This window comes from Bactrocera neohumeralis, unplaced genomic scaffold, assembly GCF_024586455.1.
Source record: "Bactrocera neohumeralis isolate Rockhampton unplaced genomic scaffold, APGP_CSIRO_Bneo_wtdbg2-racon-allhic-juicebox.fasta_v2 cluster10, whole genome shotgun sequence".
In the NCBI taxonomy this organism is placed as follows: domain Eukaryota; kingdom Metazoa; phylum Arthropoda; class Insecta; order Diptera; family Tephritidae; genus Bactrocera; species Bactrocera neohumeralis.
This window is the reverse complement of record NW_026089623.1, coordinates 25262995-25282444: the sequence shown is the minus strand read 5'-3', so window position 1 is coordinate 25282444 and position 19450 is coordinate 25262995. Positions and strand designations below refer to the sequence as shown.

General features: G+C 39.5%; 1 protein-coding gene and 1 long non-coding RNA gene across 3 annotated transcripts in view; one reads left to right on the top strand and one right to left on the bottom strand.

The window, feature by feature from the left end:
- Positions 1-19450, top strand: part of LOC126765443 (uncharacterized) — a 195839-nt gene that overhangs the window by 47252 nt on the left and 129137 nt on the right. The gene's annotated exons all lie outside the window — the stretch shown is intronic.
- The window catches only part of LOC126765192 (DNA-directed RNA polymerase, mitochondrial), a 59557-nt gene continuing 57677 nt past the window's right edge, over positions 17571-19450 (bottom strand). For both annotated transcript variants that reach the window (XM_050482791.1, XM_050482792.1), the window contains 2 exons: positions 17943-18795; positions 17571-17871 (listed from right to left, as the gene is read on the bottom strand). In XM_050482791.1, coding sequence (XP_050338748.1) covers positions 17742-17871; positions 17943-18795 — 983 coding nt within the window. In that variant the 3' untranslated portion in view covers positions 17571-17741. The remainder of the gene's footprint in view (positions 17872-17942; positions 18796-19450) is intronic.

Sequence of the window (19450 nt, the reverse complement as noted above, 5' to 3'; positions counted from 1 at the left end):
TATCACTTGATTCTGCAATAGGTGCCCTCACGCCCTTTCAGTATAGGATTTTTGCTATCTGCAAACCTGCAAGATCAAGAGAATCCCCCTAATGCAAAACTTATGGTCTTTGTACATTTTACTTCCTTCTAAGTATGAATAAAAATGCATATGAATATATATTTATGTTTAAATAATCCGGACAATATTTTGTTTTTAAATATGTATGTATGTTTGTATGTATTTTATACATGCATGCAAATAAAAAGTTATTTATGTTTAAAAATTATGCTGTAATGCAGAACCTGCTACTGAGTTGTTCTTCGCTAAATTTAATAGAATTATCTGATTCACAGCAAAGTGCTTTTCACGTCATATTGTGAGTTTTCTGTGGCTTTTTCAAGTGAGGTTTGAGCAAGAACAACCTCACAAAACTTAAATGTTTTTTCTCACAAATCAGTTGTGAGGTTTTCTCAGAATAGGTCTGTATATTTATTACTTCTGACAAATTCAATTCGTTTAAATAAAATTCAGTATTTTATATATTATTTTTCTTTATTTAATTGTAAAATCATGCTTACTTAAACTAATTGTTAAAATTAATTAATACCATATATTTATGCATATACTATAAGTACATATACATAGCGCGTGAGGAAAAAACAATTTTCTAATTACGGGTTGTTAATACAGACTTTCAAAGTTATTAATAGATAACTGTCTTGTCATTTTTAACGCATATATACATACATTATTACAAGTTATATAAACAGAACACAAAACGCAGATATAGGTTTAACTTTAAACAATAGCGATATTAAATTTCTTTCTATAACTTTTGGCCCTTGCCACTACTGTGAGCTCTTTTTGTAAGTTTCAGTATTGCTTTTTTTAACACATTCGCGTAAATTGTGGGAATTCCCGCCATTCATGTTTCCTTCAATAAAACAATTGCGGGAATTCCCGCGCTATATTCCCGCAATTTCTTCCGCACATATAAAAATGCTCTTGAAAAATTAAATGCGGGAATTCCCTAATTTGTTCAGACTATTTAAAAAAATTAAATGGAAAAATTAAGTGATTATCTGGCAGCCACCCGCTAAATTTAAATGAACGCGAACGTGTTAATATTCTTCTTTCATACAGACATCCAAAAATCATCGCGATCCTTTGCCATCTTAGGCAACATAACATGACCATATATTTTCGCTGTAGCCGATATTCAAGATGAATTTAAATTTTCTGCAAATTAGAATACTTTTTATATTTATCTCTGTGTCATTTTTTCATTTGTAATAACTTACCGCTAATTTATCACACGCGCACGAAATGCTTGTACAAAAAACACTGACCCAGCGATACCTTGTCATTCAACTTTTATTAATTGCGATTGAAATAGCGCCTCAAAGCCTTTATCACACAACCATCGGGTAATTGTAGTAAAAACAAGTAAGGAAGAGCTAAGTTCGGGTGTCACCGAACATTTTATACTCTCGCATGATAAAGTGATAATCGAGATTTCATTATACGTCACTTACATATTTTTCAAATACCGTATTTGTGTAAAGTTTTATTCCGCTATCATCATTGGTTCCTAATGTATATACTCGTATTATACAGAGAAGGCATCAGATGGAATTCAAAATAGCGTTATATTGGAAGAAGGCGTGGTTGTGAACCGATTTCACCCATATTTCGTACATGTCATCAGGGTGTTAAGAAAATATTACATACCGAATTTCATTTAAATCGGTTGAGTAGTTCCTGAGATATGGTTTTTGGTCCATAAGTAAGCGACGCCACGCCCATTTTCAATTTCTAAAAAAGGCCTGGGTGCAACTTCCTTCTGCAATTCCTTCCGTAAAATTTAGTATTTCTGACGTTTTTTGTTAGTCGGTTAACGCACTTTTAGTGATTTTCAACATAACCTTTGTATGGGAGGTGGGCGTGGTTATTATCCGATTTCTTCCATTTTTGAACTGTATATGGAAATGCCTAAAGGAAACGACTCTGTAGAGTTTGGTTGACATAGCTGTAGTAGTTTCCGAGATATGTACAAAAAACTTAGTAGGGGGCGGGGCCACGCCCACTTTTCCAAAAAATTACGTCCAAATATGCCCCTTCCTAATGCGATCCTTTGTGCCAAATTTCACTTTAATATCTTTATCTATGGCTTAGTTATGACACTTTATAGGTTTTCGCTTTCCGCCATTTTGTGGGCGTGGCAGTGGGCCGAATTTGCCCATCTTCGAACTTAACCTTCTTATGGAGCCAAGAAATACGTGTACCAAGTTTCATCATGATATCTCAATTTTTACTCAAGTTACAGCTTGCACGGACGGACGGACGGACACACGGACGGACAGACAGACATCCGGATTTCAACTCTACTCGTCACCCTGATCACTTTGGTATATATAACCCTATATCTGACTCTTTTAGTTTTAGGACTTACAAACAACCGTTATGTGAACAAAACTATAATACTCTCCTTAGCAACTTTGTTGCGAGAGTATAAAAATATTACATTAGAAAAATACGTTAGATGAAAACTATTGGCGACAAACACAGTTGTTTCCAACGCTACTCACTGTTCCATCTCGATGGTTTAAGTTATATAGCAAAGTTTCTCTTCCACCATGCACAATTTCAAAGATAGCGGTATGACTAAACGCATAACCACCAAACAGCTGCAACTATAAAAAAGTTATTTAATAATTTTATTAAGCTTCTTTTGTCTAACTTTAATATAATACTAATGTATGTACTAGCGTCACTAAACTTAAACAGATATCGGGGGATATCACGGCCAGGAATGTCCAGTCGCTTGTGGTAAACTTACTTCAATATTTTTTCTCGATTCTTTCTTCGGATGTCCTTTTAGCAGAATTTTGGTGTTCTTTACCACACCATTTTCCATTAGATAGGAATCTTTTAAAAGCGAGCGTAGATGTGAGGCTTCATCATCCATCATAAGGTTCTGTAAAAGTTTTATTGTGCGACATCAAAAATAGAAGTATTTAATTAACGAAGCATGCTAAAAATTAATCGCGAACCAATGGCCTATCGAAATCAATTTATTGTATAGAAAACTTTTGTATCTTAAAAGATATCTTCATAAAAAATTTAGAAATAATCAATGTACTAATTTACGAGTCTTTCCCGGTCGATAGTTTTATCTTTCTTACTTCCGCTTTCTCTCGTTCAATTGAAAATTGCACGAAATGTAGCAGTGTTGGTGAACAGTTGGAAATGTTTCAATGGGTTTGTGCAATCTGTTACCTGCGTCTTGAAAGTGGACTGTTAAATAAAAGTCCCAATTAAATTGTTATACACTTATTTTAATTTCTAATTGGAATCTGTTTTATTCTCTTATTGGTTTTCGTCACATTTGGTACAAAACAAATAGCATTTATGTCTTTCATTTCGTCTTTTAGGATGTACTTGGAGCATTGTGCAGCTCGCTCCTCAGGATTTAACCGTCGGAACAATCAGTCTTCTGACTGTTCTCTTTTTGTGATGCTAAATGCGTCCCGCGCGCCACAAACAGTGCAGATATGCGTGCATCTTGCGCTTACGTTGACAGCCGCTTATCCAACTGCGCCAAAATTTGTGATGAAACCACTGCCATTTGAGAAGTTGCGTAGAAATCTGCTACATTGCAGCCAAAATCTCCTTGAGAATTTGGAATTTATTTAACAATCCCTCTTTTGACACCAATTTTATCGACAAATCGTTTATCTTGTAACTCACTCTTCAGTTCGATTACTGGATTTTTAAAAACTATACACTTATTTATATTTCTAATTCCAACAATTTAGTGCTCATAATCTTAGCTTACAACTTTTTAATGCTTTACCTAGAGCTGTGTTTGTTGCATAATCCGGCAGCCGTCATAATGTGCATTAGATCGTTAACAAAGTTTCACTACTCGAACATTCTGGCAACTACGAATATCGCTGTCTAATAACTATAAAAATAGAAAATCTTGTAGAATCCCTGCAAGTCGTGGTTTTTTAAGCACGGGGAAGCATCAAAAGCCAGAGTGCAGAACTTCAATCCGCTAAACATGGCTTACTCCCAACTCTAGACTCCTACGGAACCACCTGATTAAGTATTACTTCGTGGAGTGATAGGAGCACGGGCAGACGGACGCTTAAGGGGGAGCCTGCTTTAGAGGCTTCAAAAAATCGATTTTTTTGGGAGGAAGAAATAATTGATTAAAGCGAAATTTCTAGGGTTTATAGTTATATATTTAAACATCATTTACAAATTTTTTAGATACGAAATCTTTGATAGTCTGCCTTTGGGAAGCAATTGTCTGATGCATCTCGCATGTGCATTTGTCGGACGGCGGACAGGATGCAAGTCGCAATTTCTATCGGAAACAAAAAATTCAAAGAGATTCAGATTTTTTAATAATTTATCTTCTAGTTAAACTAAGAAAATTCCAAAAAAAAAGTTTGTACCAATTTTTTTAAAATTGAAAAAAGTGGTTCCCACGGGTTATGAGAAACACACTCTCCTTTCTGTATAAATCCCTTCCTGAACGCATTTAGCTATTTATACTTTGCGGCGTGTGACTTTTCACCAGTTACAAATGCGCGAGCTGGTGCGTGACAAACAAAAAGCCTACCACTAAACTCTTTTAAATTCTGCCTAGATCCTACTTTAAATCCCTTTTCTTGCAAAAACTTTATTTCGTCAAAAAATTCCCTAATAAATTAATTTCATTTTCTGGTGTACTCATTCCTGAGAAGTAAGCGATTGTAAAAGGTCTTGTCTTAAAACATAAAAAAAAACTACGTTTTTGCCAAAATGTTACAACTAAGCGAAAAAACATCAAGATAAGGAAAAAATTTAAAAGGCCATAAAAAAACATACGAAACATACGAAAGCCAAACCCTTTGAGGGTTTTACTATACTGACCTAGTACCATCACCCTGACTTGGAATTTCTCACCCCCCAGATTAGCTGTTGTACTGAGTTATATCTGTACTATCTCGCAAGTCTTGGGGAGTCCGATTTAAAGCTTTTATAGCCTTCTTGTGAGACATTGTACTTTCATCCCACACTAAAAGCTGGCATTCTCGCAGCATCCTACCTCGTGAACTATTTTTATTAAAATTGCAGATGGGCGAATTTTCCTGTGCCAAATTCAATGGTAATTTTAAAACGGAATGTGCCGTACTACTGCCGTTTAATAGCGTCGCAGCAATACCTGACGAAGCTACACCAACTGGATGTAGAGCAGGTCGACTCCGCGCTGGTGCATCCTGGGTAACGCTAAATGGCCTGCGGCCTCCACGGCCTTACAACTCCTTTACGACTTTAGCATTGAACTGGTTTCTTTTTAGAGTAGGTAAACTTATTTGGATCTGGTAGAACCATGGGCTGGTGGTGGCGACATTCTGGCACCTGAGTATGATGGGGTGACACCCATCAGAAATGGCTGTTGGGCCAATGTCGCAACTGCCTCCGTCCCGTTAAAACCCTGGCAGGCCTCAGAGTACGTTCTCCCCCTGTCGTCGTTAAGTTGGCGTGGTAGGTGTAAGTTGAGAGGACTCCTTTACGCTGGTCGGCTCTGAACGTAATGCCTCATGAAGGTGTACGTCAACCCTCGCCTTGGCCTCCTCACTGAGATAACCTTGGGACCATAAAAGGCGGCTACTTTCCGGGGGACGGATAGCTGCTCTGAGGACCCTTTTAGCATGGACAAGTCTATAACAAACATCGACGGAAAGGCGACGAAGGGAGATGAAGGGATGCCGAATTCGACACCCAGATTCGTCCCAGGCGGGGCTGCTGCTCCTGTGGCTACGAAACCTTTGCTGAGTAGCTGCAGCGATAGGACAAAGAGCCGGCTCAAAACCGCCGACAAAAGAGGTAGTATTGGGTGGAGCCTTCGTGCACGGCGGAATCGCTAGCACCAGCAGAGGAACTTCTGCTAGAATTATGAAGGGATCCACAGGGGGCATTAACAGGGGAACTTTAGCTAGGAAGCTGAAGTCGGACCGTCGACTGGCGGCAAAAATCGTAGAGCGCTACGGTGGCAAGCATGCTGGTCAGGTAACTGAGCAGCCTGCCAATACTCTCGAGTGGGCTAAGAAGGTTCTGAGTGAGAGCGAACCCGATAGGGCACGACTCGAAACGAAGGGACCAGAACCAGCGGTTAAGCGGCAAATGTCGCATGAGGGAGAAACCTCCCTTGGTAAGAAACCGCGAACGGGGGCTGCGTCAACTTTTAGCGAAATCACTAAAAGCGCTGGCGCAAGAGTACTTGGTGTGCTCGACCGCAGTAGAGAAGACGGTGGCATCTCCCACGAAGAGTGGAAGAGAGTAGCGGCGGCTACCTCTTCAGTCTTCCTCAAGGTGGTTAAGGGAAACCCGGGGCCACCCCCAAAATGTGTAAGTGCTGGTTGGCACCATGGGTTGCACAAGCTGAAAAGGTGTGCCGATGAAAGATCGGTCATCTTATATAAGGAGGCAGTATCTCAGGTGGGGGAGGTTTGGAAGGGAGCCAGACTGGAAGCCGTGGACAAAGCGGACCTTCCACTGCAAATGAGATTGAGGAAATTCTCAAGTAGTGCAACCTCTCACTTCCCACGCATGACTGGAGGGTTATAAGGCTGGAGAAAACCGATGAACCATATCGGCAGGTGTCGATAATGCTTAACGAGGAGTCCATCGGTCCTCTCAGCAAAACTAAGGGAGCCATCAGCTATGGTTTCGAAATGGTGGTGCTAAAGGTACTCCCAACGGATACCAGGACTGATGGCACTCAAGCTGCAGATGCATGGGAGAAGGCAGACGGCGGTAGCGATGGTCAAACGACCATGGAAAACGACCTAAATCTCTCGGACGTGGCGGTAATTTTAGCAATGCTGACATGACAGCAAAACTGGAGTGCGATACCAGAAATGTCCGGATTACCTCCGCGTATATGCCGCACGATGATGCGGTGGAGCCGCCTTCCGTACTGCTAAGGAGAACCTTGGCTGAAGCGTCCCGGAATGGTGCCAACGTCATCATCGGCTCGGACGCCAAATCGCGACACTCGATCCGGGGCTGCTCGGATACAAACAATAGAGGTGAGTCGATTTTTTATTTTATTGTAAGCGAAAATCTTCGGGGTTCTTTCTCCTCTTCTATGGATCCTAGTCGTTAACGACCTTCTTAAGAAACTAGAAGATCTGGGCTGTCGGGTGATTGCCTATGCAGACGATGTAGCACTTATGGCCGAAGAAAAGCTTCTCAGCACCGTATACGAACTGACGCGGCGTTGTAACAAAGTGGGCGGTCGGAAGTGGACTCGCCATCAACCCGAATAAAACAGAAATGGTTTTATTTAGTAGAAGATATAAGATCGCAGTGGCACCGTTGCCGCGAATGGGAGGCATTCGCCTGCAACCGGCGGATACAGTGAAGTATCTAGGGCTCATCCTATATTAGAAGCTTTCATGGAAGCCGAATATCGAGGAGAGTGCCAAAAAGGCATCGATTGCCTTATACTGCTGTAGAGGAGCTATTGGCAAAAGGTGGGGCCTCTCACCGAAGGTAGTCCTCTGGCTCTATGACACCATAGTAAAGCTAACAATGTTCTATGGAGTCTTTATGTGGTGGAAGGCTTTACAGAGGACCACACTTGCTAAGAAACTCGAAAGCGTTCAACGGGCTGCGCTCATCAGCATGTGCGGTGCATTAAGGTCCGCCCCAACCATGGCACTTAATGCAATTCTGAACGTAACGCCTGTGGGCATTGCCGGAAGGTGCATGGCTGCAAGAGTGGCTATTAGGCTCAGGGATTCTGGGTTCCTAGAGGAGCGTGTTTTTGAACACTCAGATATCCTTAAAAGCTTTGACTGCATACCGGATCATCTGGATCATAGAGTCGCCATTTCGAACTCCCGCGGTTCCTTCTCTGCCCATATATCGAATAGGGAGTTATGGGTGGGAATAAGCTTCATTACGGATGGGTCAAAGCTTGGGGGAAGGTTGGTGGAGGGGTTTACTGTCGGGAGCTCTCTATCAGCTACAGTTTCAGACTTCCCGACTACTGCAGTGTCTTCTTGGCTGAGGTTGCAGCCATCAAAGTTGCAGCAGATCTGCTACTGCAGAGGGCATCCACCTTCAGGGAAGTGACCTTTCACTCAGACAGCAGAGCAGCGATACTAACCCTGAAATCATTCACAGTGCGTTCCGGGCTGGTTGAGGAGTGTCTGGCGGCACTGTCCCTGGCGGCGACAGTATTTATTATAAGACTTGTATGGGCGCCGGGCCACAGTGGAATAGCGGGTAACTGCAAAGCTGATGAGCTAGCAAAGAAGGGCACCCTAGAGTCACTATCGGTAGAATGGGAACGAGTCGGTGCTGCTGTGTCCTACTACTGGATAGTTGGGCCTCGCGGATGCTTGGCCAACCTGAGAAAGCATTGGTACTTGCGCGGTTGCAAAAGCATTCCTCTTGTGTCCTTCTACTGGATAGTTGGGCCTCGCGGATGCTTGGTCAACCTGGGACAGCATTGGTACTTGCACGGTCGCAAAAGCATTCTGGCCCAAGATAGATCACAGAAGATCTAACGATCTCTTTGCCCTCAGTAAGGCTAGCCTCTCTTTAATAGTGGGGCTCTTGACGGGCCATTGCCCTATTGGCACGCATGTTGTAAGACTGGGAATCTTACCGGATGCCGTATGCAGAAGCTGCTTAGAAGAAGATGCGGCCGAAACTAGCCAGTACTTCCTTCTTGACTGTCCCGCATTTGGGAGGTTAAGACTTAGACACTTACGGTACATACCTTGAGACATCCTACCGAACCTGTCGGTGTAGATATTAAGCGCCTTTGCAAATTTTTATTGGCTACTAAGCGATTTGCGGATCTGTAAATCCGAACACAGGAGTTCTATTTTCTATGGCATCACAAAGGGGTACGTATAGTCCACGCGCGATCTTTGATCAGCCATCTAACCTAACCTACAGCAACTGCTATTTTTGGTCTTTTCTGACGGACATTAATAATAAGTTAAGCAAAAACATTTTTCCAGTTCCTCCTCGTGCGTCGATAACGAAGAGTCCACCACTGCCCGTGTCCACTTTACGTAAAACTTGATTGTAAACACCATTTTGCTCTGGAAGTAATTGAGGGGCTAATTCTGTCACTTGATAATGCAGTGCTATGACATCATAATCTAGCTCTCGTGCAATTTCATTATCAAAATCATCCATATTGTCTCGTCGAGGGCTCGACATTCCAAAATTATCTAATTTTTTTCCAACCATCGTAAAAACCTTGTTTTCGATTATAACTAACGTTTTATTGTAGACATGTTCATTGAAAGTAATATCTGTGTGTACTTGCTGCAGTTGATGAAAAATATCTTCCATGTATTCTTTGTACTTATTCCAAAGAGTTTGAGGGTTAGAAAGACCGCAAGAAGATAAAAGCGTAGCGTAAAGTTCCCTGACCATGAAGAAATTCGAATAGCAATTACCCGCCTTAAGAACAACAAAGCAGCGGGGGCCGATGGATTGCCGGCCGAGCTATTCAAACACGGCGGCGAAGAACTGATAAGGAGCATGCATCAACTTCTTTGTAAAATATGGTCGGACGAAAGCATGCCCAACGATTGGAATATAAGTGTGCTATGCAAAATCCATAAAAAGGGAGACCCCACAATCTGCGCCAACTATCGTGGGATAAGCCTCCTCAATATCGCATATAAGGTTCTATCGAGCGTATTGTGTGAAAGATTAAAGCCCACCGTCAACAAACTGATTGGACCATATTAGTGTGGCTTTAGACCTGGCAAATCAACAGCCGACCAGATATTCACCATGCGCCAAATCTTGGAGAAGACCCGTGAAAGGAGAATCGTCACACACCATCTCTTCGTCGATTTCAAAGCTGCTTTCGACAGCACGAAAAGGAGCTGCCTTTATACCGCGATGTCTGAATTTGGTATCCCCGCGAAACTAATACGGCTGTGTAAACTGACGTTGAGCAACACGAAAAGCTCCGTCAGGATCAGGAAGAACCTCTCCGAGCCATTCGATACCAAACAAGGTTTCAGACAAGGCGAAGATGATATTAATATCATCGGCCTCAATATCCGCGCCGTTAGTTCTGCTTTCTCCAGACTGGACAAGGAAGCATTGCAAATGGGTTTGGCAGTGAACGAGGGCAAGACGAAATATCATCAAACAAACAGTTGTCGCACTCGCGACTTGGCTCTCACGTCACTGTTGACAGTCATAACTTTGTAGATGATTTCGTCTATCTTGGAACCAGCGTAAGCACCATCAACAATGTCAGCCTAGAAATCCAACGCAGAATAACTCTTGCCTTCGGACTGAGTAGGCAATTGAGAAGCAAAGTCCTCTCTCGACAAACAAAAAAAAAACTCTATAAGTCGCTCATAATTCCGTCCTGCTATATGGTGCAGAGGCTTGGACGATGTCAACAACGGATGAGTCGACGTTGCGAGTTTTCGAGAGAAAAGTTCTGCGAAGGATTTATGGTCCTTTGCGGGTTGGCCACGGCGAATATCGCATTCGATGGAACGATGAGCTGTATGGAATATATGACGACATTGACATAGTTCAGCGAATTAAAAGACAGCGGCTAAAACACTCCAGCTCTGAAAGTATTCGACGCAGTACCCAGCGGGGGAAACAGAGGAAGACCTCCACTCTGTTGGAAGGACCAAGTGGAAAAGGACCTGGCTTCGCTTGGAATATCCAATTGGCGCCACGTAGCGAAAAGAAGAAACGACTGGCGCGCTTTTGTTAACTCCGCTATAATCGCGTAAGCGGTGTCTACGCCAATTAAGAAGAAGAAGAAATTGTTACTTGATATTTGTTTACATTTCATATACAAATACAGCTGTCGCTTGATATCCTCATATACAGGGGGATTCTCTTGCTTCCGGCATTATATGAAACATGTGTCGAAAAAGTGAAACTAAAAGTGGCGAATGGTGTTAAAGTCTGCATTACAACCGATTGTTGGACATCTCGCAATACAGTGAGTTACATAGCAATTACACTACATTTTGTTAGTGAAAATTTTGAATTTAACAATATTTTATTGGATTGCTGTCCGATGAGTGAGACACATACTGCCAAAAACTTAGCCGAGCAAATACAAAATGACACAACTGAGTGGGGGGTATTTGATAACATAATATTTGCAGTGTTTGATAACGTGAATAATATAAAGAGCGCCTTACAAAATGAGCTCAGACTACGCCACTTCGGCTGTTTTGCGCATACCTTAAATTTAATTGTTAAAGCAAGTATAAGTGGCCATGACGATAATACTGTTTTACAAAAAGTAAAACAAATTGTCGCTCATTTTAGAAAAAGTACATCTACAAACGAAAAATTTATGAGTTTTCAACGCAATGCTGGTACCGAACCTTTGAAACTAATTCAAAGCGTTGCAACTCGCTGCAATTCTACATTTTATATGATTGAACGCTTTATGAAAGTGGAAGATGCTATTAAAAGTACTGTCGCTGTCATAGATAAGGAATTACCCCGAATTAATCCTGACGAATGGTTGTTGCTAAAGGATTTACTTACTGTATTAAAACCTTTTGAGTACACCACGAAAGAAATAAGCGGCCAAAAATATTGCCCCGGATCAATGGTTATTCCTATTGTAAATGGTCTCAAAAGCGTGTTTACTAGGTGGACAAAAGCCAATACTTATGTAGATCCTGTAAAAGCAATGGCTTTTGAATTACTAAATGGTATAAATGAAAGATTAGGAAATACCGAAAGGAGCAACACTTCTTTCATCGTCGTTTCAAAAATTTCGCCTAACCCCACAATAGCCGACATATTTAAAAATCGTATCATTGCAGATGTAGGTTGAATAATTCAAGAAGCCCAAGCAAATGAACCCCAAGAACCACAAGTAGAAAGTTTTCAATATGGAGCTATATAGACTCCACTATTGTGTCAAACAAGTCGCGAGGTACTTGTAATTCAAGAGCCATTATCGAGGTTCAGCGTTATTTGGAAGAGGTAGTATTTGCTCGAAATGCGGACCCCTTCAAATGGTGGCAGCACAACAAATATAAATATCCATATCTGTCTCCCATAGCTCGGATAAAATTAGTATGTTTAGCGTCTTCGGTTCCCTGCGAACGGCTTTTTTCTCAAGCTGGACTTATTTTAAGTGAAAGGAGAATGCGCTTGGACGATGAAAAGACAAACATGTTGATTTTTTTAAATGCGAATCAGTAATAGTTAATAGTTTTTTTAAGTGTCGAGGAATTAAACACTAACACCGACCATCAACTCCTTACCTTTGCGGTGTCAGATCGCAACGTATACCCAAAAATAAAAAGGTGGAAAGCTTTCATAGAAGGATATAACGCAAAACTTCACTATAAGCCAGGGAAAGATATATTGGTAGCCGATGCTCTATCACGCCAATTTATAAATTCTTTAGATCCTGAACCTGAGTCAGATGCCGCCACTATTCACAGTGAGCAATCACTTACCATAGAAATAGAAACAGTCTCTAAACCGGTTAACGTCTATCGAAACCAATTAATTCTGTAATCAGGTAATCTTCCGTCGAAGAAAATATTTGTACTTTTTGGAAACAAATTACGTCACTTCCTTACATTTACTGATAATGAGACTTTGTTCGAAATGCTGCCAGAAGAAATAAAATCTGATGTAGTTAATGGTATCCATTGCGAGCTACCTCTGCTAGCACAGATTCAGCATTGGCTAATAATCACATTCCCAAACACCAAATAGACATTTTTGACCTTAACGCGCAAATGGAAATAATCCTACAGGAGCATAACAGAGCCCACCGTGCTTCTCAGGAAAACGTTAAGCAAATACTGCAAGATTATTTTTTCCCTAGAATGGAAAAGAAGGCCAGGGAAATGGCAGTAAATTGCAAAACCTGCGCAAAATCCAAATACGTAAAACACCCAGTTAAGCATCCTATAGGGAAAACTCCCAATCCAATTTTTCCCGGGGAAACTCTTCACATCGTCATCTTCTCCACAAATTCTACATACTTTCTTACCTGCGTGGACAAACTATCTAAATTTGCGGTTGTGCAATCAATCCCTTCCAGACCCATAATCGTTATTAAACCACGCATTTTGCAACTGGTCAACCTGTTTACTGGAACTAAAACCATATACTGCGATATTGAGAAATCGCTTAATGCAAACGCGATAAGACCTTGTCTTAGAGACTTCTTCAGCATTGATATCGTAAATGCTTCTCCCCTTCAGAGTACCTCCAATGGGCAGGTGGAGAGGTGTCATAGTACCATTGGAGAAATCGCTAGATGCCTGAAATTGGATAAGGGCGTTGAGGATACAACGGATGTCTTCCATTCGCAGGTAGAAAAAATCGAGCAGCAAAAAATAATGTGGAAATACAAGGTGCGTTCCAAAGTAAACAGGACTTAAAAAAAACAGAAAAAATGGTTTTTTCGGCAAAATCAATTTATTTTGTTCAAAATAGTCTCATTCTACTTCAATAGTTTTGGCCGGTATGGCCGCCAGTATGCCGGTGCAAGTCTTTTGAATGGTCTCTACGTCTGCATAACGCTTTCCTTTCATGGGCAAATGCACTTTTCCGAAAAGAAAGAAGTCGCACGGTGCCATATTAGGTGAATACGGGGAGTGGTTAATGGTTAAAATGTGATTCTGAACAATTTTTGGTCGTCAGTCAAGTTGTGCGGAACAAACCGTGCACACACCTTTCGTAAGACCAAATGTTCGGTCAAAATGCGATAAATCCATGTTTACCAATTTTAAAACAAAATTTAATGTTGACTCTTTGTTCAAAGCTCATTTTCACACCGATAACACAAACATACTGACACTTAAAACGCAATAACTTCATTTCCAATAGACGAAATGTCATGAAGTTCTAACGCACCAATCGACATATAGATGGCGCCACCAGGGGGCGCTAGATTCAAAAAGTCCTGTTTACTTTGGAACAAACTTTGTATGTGGAATAATGTGAGAGGCAACACAAAGAATTCATAACAAGAACCGCGCAGAAAGAACATTCGGTGTAGGCGAAACAGTTCTCATTAAGTTAAATAATCGTCCAGGAAATAAACTCACTCCCTTGTGAGAAAATTTGGGCTCCACGGTTAGGGTAAATGGTAGGATAGTTCATAAGGATAATCTGCGTTAGTTTAAGCTAATAACTATAAGTTCTCTCCTCATCTCCACCCGCCTTTCTTTATCTAGAATCTTCCAATCCTTGCGCTCACTTTGGCTCCGATCCTTGCCATTGGCAAAATTGTGGACCACTCTCACTCGGACTGTTTACCGAATACGGATGGTGACATGGTCTTGTGGGACTCATACAGTTACATCAGGCACACAACAAATCTCACACAGTCACATGACAAAATTGATGAAGGCCGATCTCGAACGAATTGACAAGCTCCTCCAAACAGTAACTGGACCAACAAGACATCAACGAAGCTTGAACATCTTAGGAACTGCCCTCAAGGTAGTAGCAGTTACGCCTGACTTTGACGACTTTCAAAAGGTAACGATAGAACTTAATAAACTTAAAGACAATAACAATAGGCAATTAGAAATCAATTCCCAATTACAACAGCAAGTTAACAAGTTAACTAATACAGTAAATAGAACTTTGAATACAACAAAAATAAAAGAAATAGATATCTGGCATTTATGACATTCTCATCAAGCTGGACTTCCTTGGGCCAGTCAAATAAATATAATCGTGCACGACGATATAATGAGTTTACCTTACTTACGTCACCGCACTCTAGAAAATCGTCAACTAATGGACCATTTAACTTACGGTACAGGATGGGCAACAACATTATTGACCCTAAAAGCATTGACTGTCATTGCCGTGTCTCTGCCAACAAGAGGGTCCGCGGACGTACCCCACTTAGGAGGGGAGAAGTTATCATAAGACTGTTTAACAGTCTAATGTTACGGCCTAAGTCTGCAGAAGTTAATCAATGTTACGGAAAAAGTTGCGCGTGGCCTGCGACAGCAGAAGTTATCGTAATAATGTTTCCAAAGTTCAATGTTACGGCAAAAGTTGCGCGTAGCCCGAGTCAGCATTCTTACGTCGGTAAAAACAGGAAACTGAAGAGCAAAGATACTTGTGACTATAATATATATTTTCATTAAACATATTGCAGTTCCATTTAATGAAAATGCTTTTATAAATATATGATTTGTGATATTTTTCAGTTTGGTTATTTTACCAAAATATTCAAAGAATTGAGGTTTTTTCTATAATTGTTTTATTTTATTAAATTTTATTAAGTTGCCTCTTGAAATGTATTAAAATAATAATACGCACTTTAGAAAGGGAACTCATATTTTAAAAAAATAAAAAATCATCAAGTAAAAATATATTTGCGCGGTATGGCATTATTAATTGAGAGTGGCAAATAGAATACAAACGTTAATAGGTGTGTGCTGAGCGCTCATTTGTGCATATGTTTTTGAAAAAACAGTGGTTCATAAACTGAAGTTATTATAATTTAAATGTGCAGAAATGTTATCAGCGCGTGAAAACAGTGCCCAAAATTAAAAAAGAAAAATTAATTCATTTAATGTGGAATGGGAAGAAAAGTACTTATGTCAGGAAAGTTCTGGCAGTATACAATACATATATGCCATGTAAAAAACATGTTCAGATGAAGAAATACAAAATTCAAAGGCATTATGAAGTGCAACACGAATAATATGATCGGTATACAAGAGATTTCATTAAAGAATTCATTTTGGAAGCAGCTGGAACTTTAACCAAAGAACATTCTCCGAAATATTTTTTACAGTTTTTATTATTTGTCTTACATTTTATAAATTTATGGTATTTATAAAGAAACTTAAAATTGTTAGGCAATTTTACAATTGTTACCCACAGTGCAACTACCCATATATACGCGCGCCCTCATTAGTAAACAAGGAGTGGTAAAATACGTTGCTATCAATTCCCTCTTCATGTTTACACGCGGTGATCCCCTCATCTAGCGCTCAAAATTTGCTCGCGTGCCCGAACGGTGCAAAGTGCCACTGAGGGCTAATATGCCCACCTCTGGCTAATAAAAATTGAAAACAAAACCTCATCAAGCCTGCATTTAAACGAAGTCATTGATTCTTTTACGAAAACTAAAGCTATTGAAAATTGTAAATACGATCGTATAATTGTTATTTAGTGTGTTGGTAGGCCCGACCTTTATATAATTAACTCTTGAATCTGCTCTATTTCGTTACACCTAGTTTTAATTGTAATTTATGTTGTTACTGTTTAATATTTTTATTATCTGTCACAAAAAAGAATAATAAATATTTGAATCTTTCATATTTTTATTTGTTAAAACCTAATCAGTTAACATAGCAGTGGGGCCTCATTTTTTAATTTGCCCCAGGGCCCTTGGCTGCCTAGCTACGCGACTGGGTGAAGCGCTGTCAAAAACGATGGGAAGGCAGCTGAAATGGAAATTCCGATTAGTCCCCACCATCGAACTATGACTAAATAGATCGCACGGTGAAGTAGATATTCATCTAACCCAAATTCTCACTGGACACGGCTGTTTCAAACCATATTTGAAGCGATTCAAACACGAAGACAACGATATATGCAATTATTGCAGAATCGAAATCATTGAGAACGTGGCGCACACATTGTGCAAAATACCTCGAAGAAAGCAAATTTTGGAAAAAGCTTTCGGGATAGACCCAACCCCAGAAAATGTAATGTTTGGTGGAATCACTAGATAAGTGGAAAGCCATGTGCGAAGTGGCAACCAAAATAATGAAAGACCGAAGAGCTGGAGAGCAACAAACAACTAAGACGCGACACACAAACCATGGCTGGAGCAGACAAGAAGGGTTGGGGGGGGTTATGAGACAAACCGAGGTAGGGCAAAGCAAATGCAGCTTGTTACTGACTGCATTAGGACCATCACGTACGTATGAGTAATACTCAACCCTCCTCCCGACGTAATATTTGACTGTGAGACCGGGGCACAAGACAGTAGGAGGTTTAGTTCGGATTAAGGTTCCACAGTGACATGGGGTTCAGGCTTTCGATACTTCCCCATCATAAAAAATATGTATATTTAGTTATTTAAGATAATTTGAAAAATTGTATGTATGTATATAAATTCTTGAAATATGAAAATAAAATCAGAATGAAATATTTCTCACTAGATAATGTGTCTATCAATTTTACTCCCTCAACAAAACTAACCGAAAATAATAATTTTTCATGAAACTTGATATGTGTTTCATTAATTTTGTGAATAAATGCTTATATATTACGTATATGCTCATGATTTAATGCCAGCCATACACATATAGTGGCCATACCCCTTAACTCATGTATATAATATTAGAAACCGATTTCAGACCCATAGTGGCTTAGACAAAGAAATATTTTCCGGTTTTTTGGCTCCCTTTAAATTAAAAATTAAATCTTAACGCATACCTACCATTTTAAATTAATAGCATTAAGCAAATGCTGTGTTATTCTAGACAAAACTATTCTTATGTATTCAATATATTGGCAGTCATCATTGGGCAATACCACAATTCAATAAAGAAATATTATATATTGTTTAACTGTTTCCAATGTTATGAAAAATAAATACGTAACAAAATCACATAATAGTTAAAAAATAACAAATATTTGTTCTATTGTACATAAAACAAATTTTATCTAATCAAACTTCTTAATATCAATTTATATTAATATAAAGCAGCCTAACTGAAAAAATACACAGAGTTCAAAACGTTTCGAAGATCAAAGTCCCCCTTTTTCGGCATCTCTCCCAAGGTTCTGTTGAGCCTCCGTTTTGAAAGGTCGTCCGCAGATCCATCATTAAGTAGGTCACTATATATATATGTTAAGAAATAAATGTTACACTAAAAAATAAGAATTTACATAATGTTTTTAGAACTCACCATTCTCGAAAGCTATATTTCGATCTCATAAATGCTGACAAATCTTCTAAAATAGGTTGAGAATGTAAAGAAACAAATTGTTCTCTGCAAATCTGATTCATTTCGGGGACTGTGCATGCATGGGTCCAAAAACAGTCATGTACAGAAACAAATGTAAGCCCCTTTTGTTCACAATTAAGGGAAGTGAGCATCATATGGGAAGAGTCTAGAGAATGTATGAAGTTGGGCGGAAATGCATTTTTTTGTTTCATAACATTCGGCTTTTCATACATATCCATAGCCATAGTTTCAGAAACTCGTGCACCTGTACGCATGGTCTGTTTAACTTCCTGTCGATTATATGGTTGCACGACTGGTAGACCAAGCGGAGTTACCCACTCTACATTTTGTCCACAAACGCCTGATATTAGTCGAGCGCATTCCGTAAACCAATCCTGTATTTCACGTGTTGATGTAAACATTTCTCGTAAGCTTTCGAAAGTCTTCGATGTTAAATATGTGGAAGCCGGCCATACCCATTCTTTAGGGAAACTTTCAATATCTTTTAACTGACGTGCTATTTGCAGTCGTGCACCATAGCGGGTAACTCCATACACAGTAGTCATAACAGTTTGCTTAATAACCTTGCGGCGGACAAAACCCTCTAATGCTTGCGCTACTTGGACTCCGTTTGATGCATCTGATTTGCGAGATTTCTCTACAAGTGCAGCAACAGCACTATAAACATCTTGCGGTAAAGGTGAAGGAAACAGATTAACACTTTTGGCTCCAGCTTCATCTCGTCCTAGCGCAGCATAGTGTTGCAGCCCATTACAAGAACCATCCTGATGAATTGGAAACCGGCTTAGGAAACCTAAGATATTTAATTTTATGGATTTACAACAAATTCAGTATTAATAAATGTAAAATGTATATGTATATTTAGCGGTATATTATTATCATTATTATTATTTTATTTGTAAATACATATATTTTTTCTTTAAGGTATTAATGGCGCTTTTACAAATACAATATCATAGCTTTAATAACAAAACGTTTACGAAATTCTTTATGATACAGATGATTCTAGCAGGGAAGAGCATTGTTTCCTTATGAAAAAATTTTGATTCGTGTTAGTTAAAAAGATTCTAAATATAATTTGAATCGTTTCACGATTTCGTCGAATAACGAGTCTCAACAATAATTTAACACTTTTTTTTAATATAATATCGACTTTAAACAACTGAAAATATAATATTTCCCCACAAATTGAGATAGTACCTACGTATTTGGTAAACTCTCTAGCCACGCTTGAGATAAACAACCTTAAAGTCGATTTAAGGTTTCTTAAAAAGAAAAAAAGTTCGTTTATGAAGAGCTTTATCTTTATTTGGATAAATTTCTTGATTTCGTGATATCTTGTCAAAAAAAAACGTTAGTTAAAAGGAATTGATTTTAATCGATCATTAAAAAAATACACCTAAAATAAAATTTCTAGCGTATGAAATATTGCCTCTTTATATGGCAAC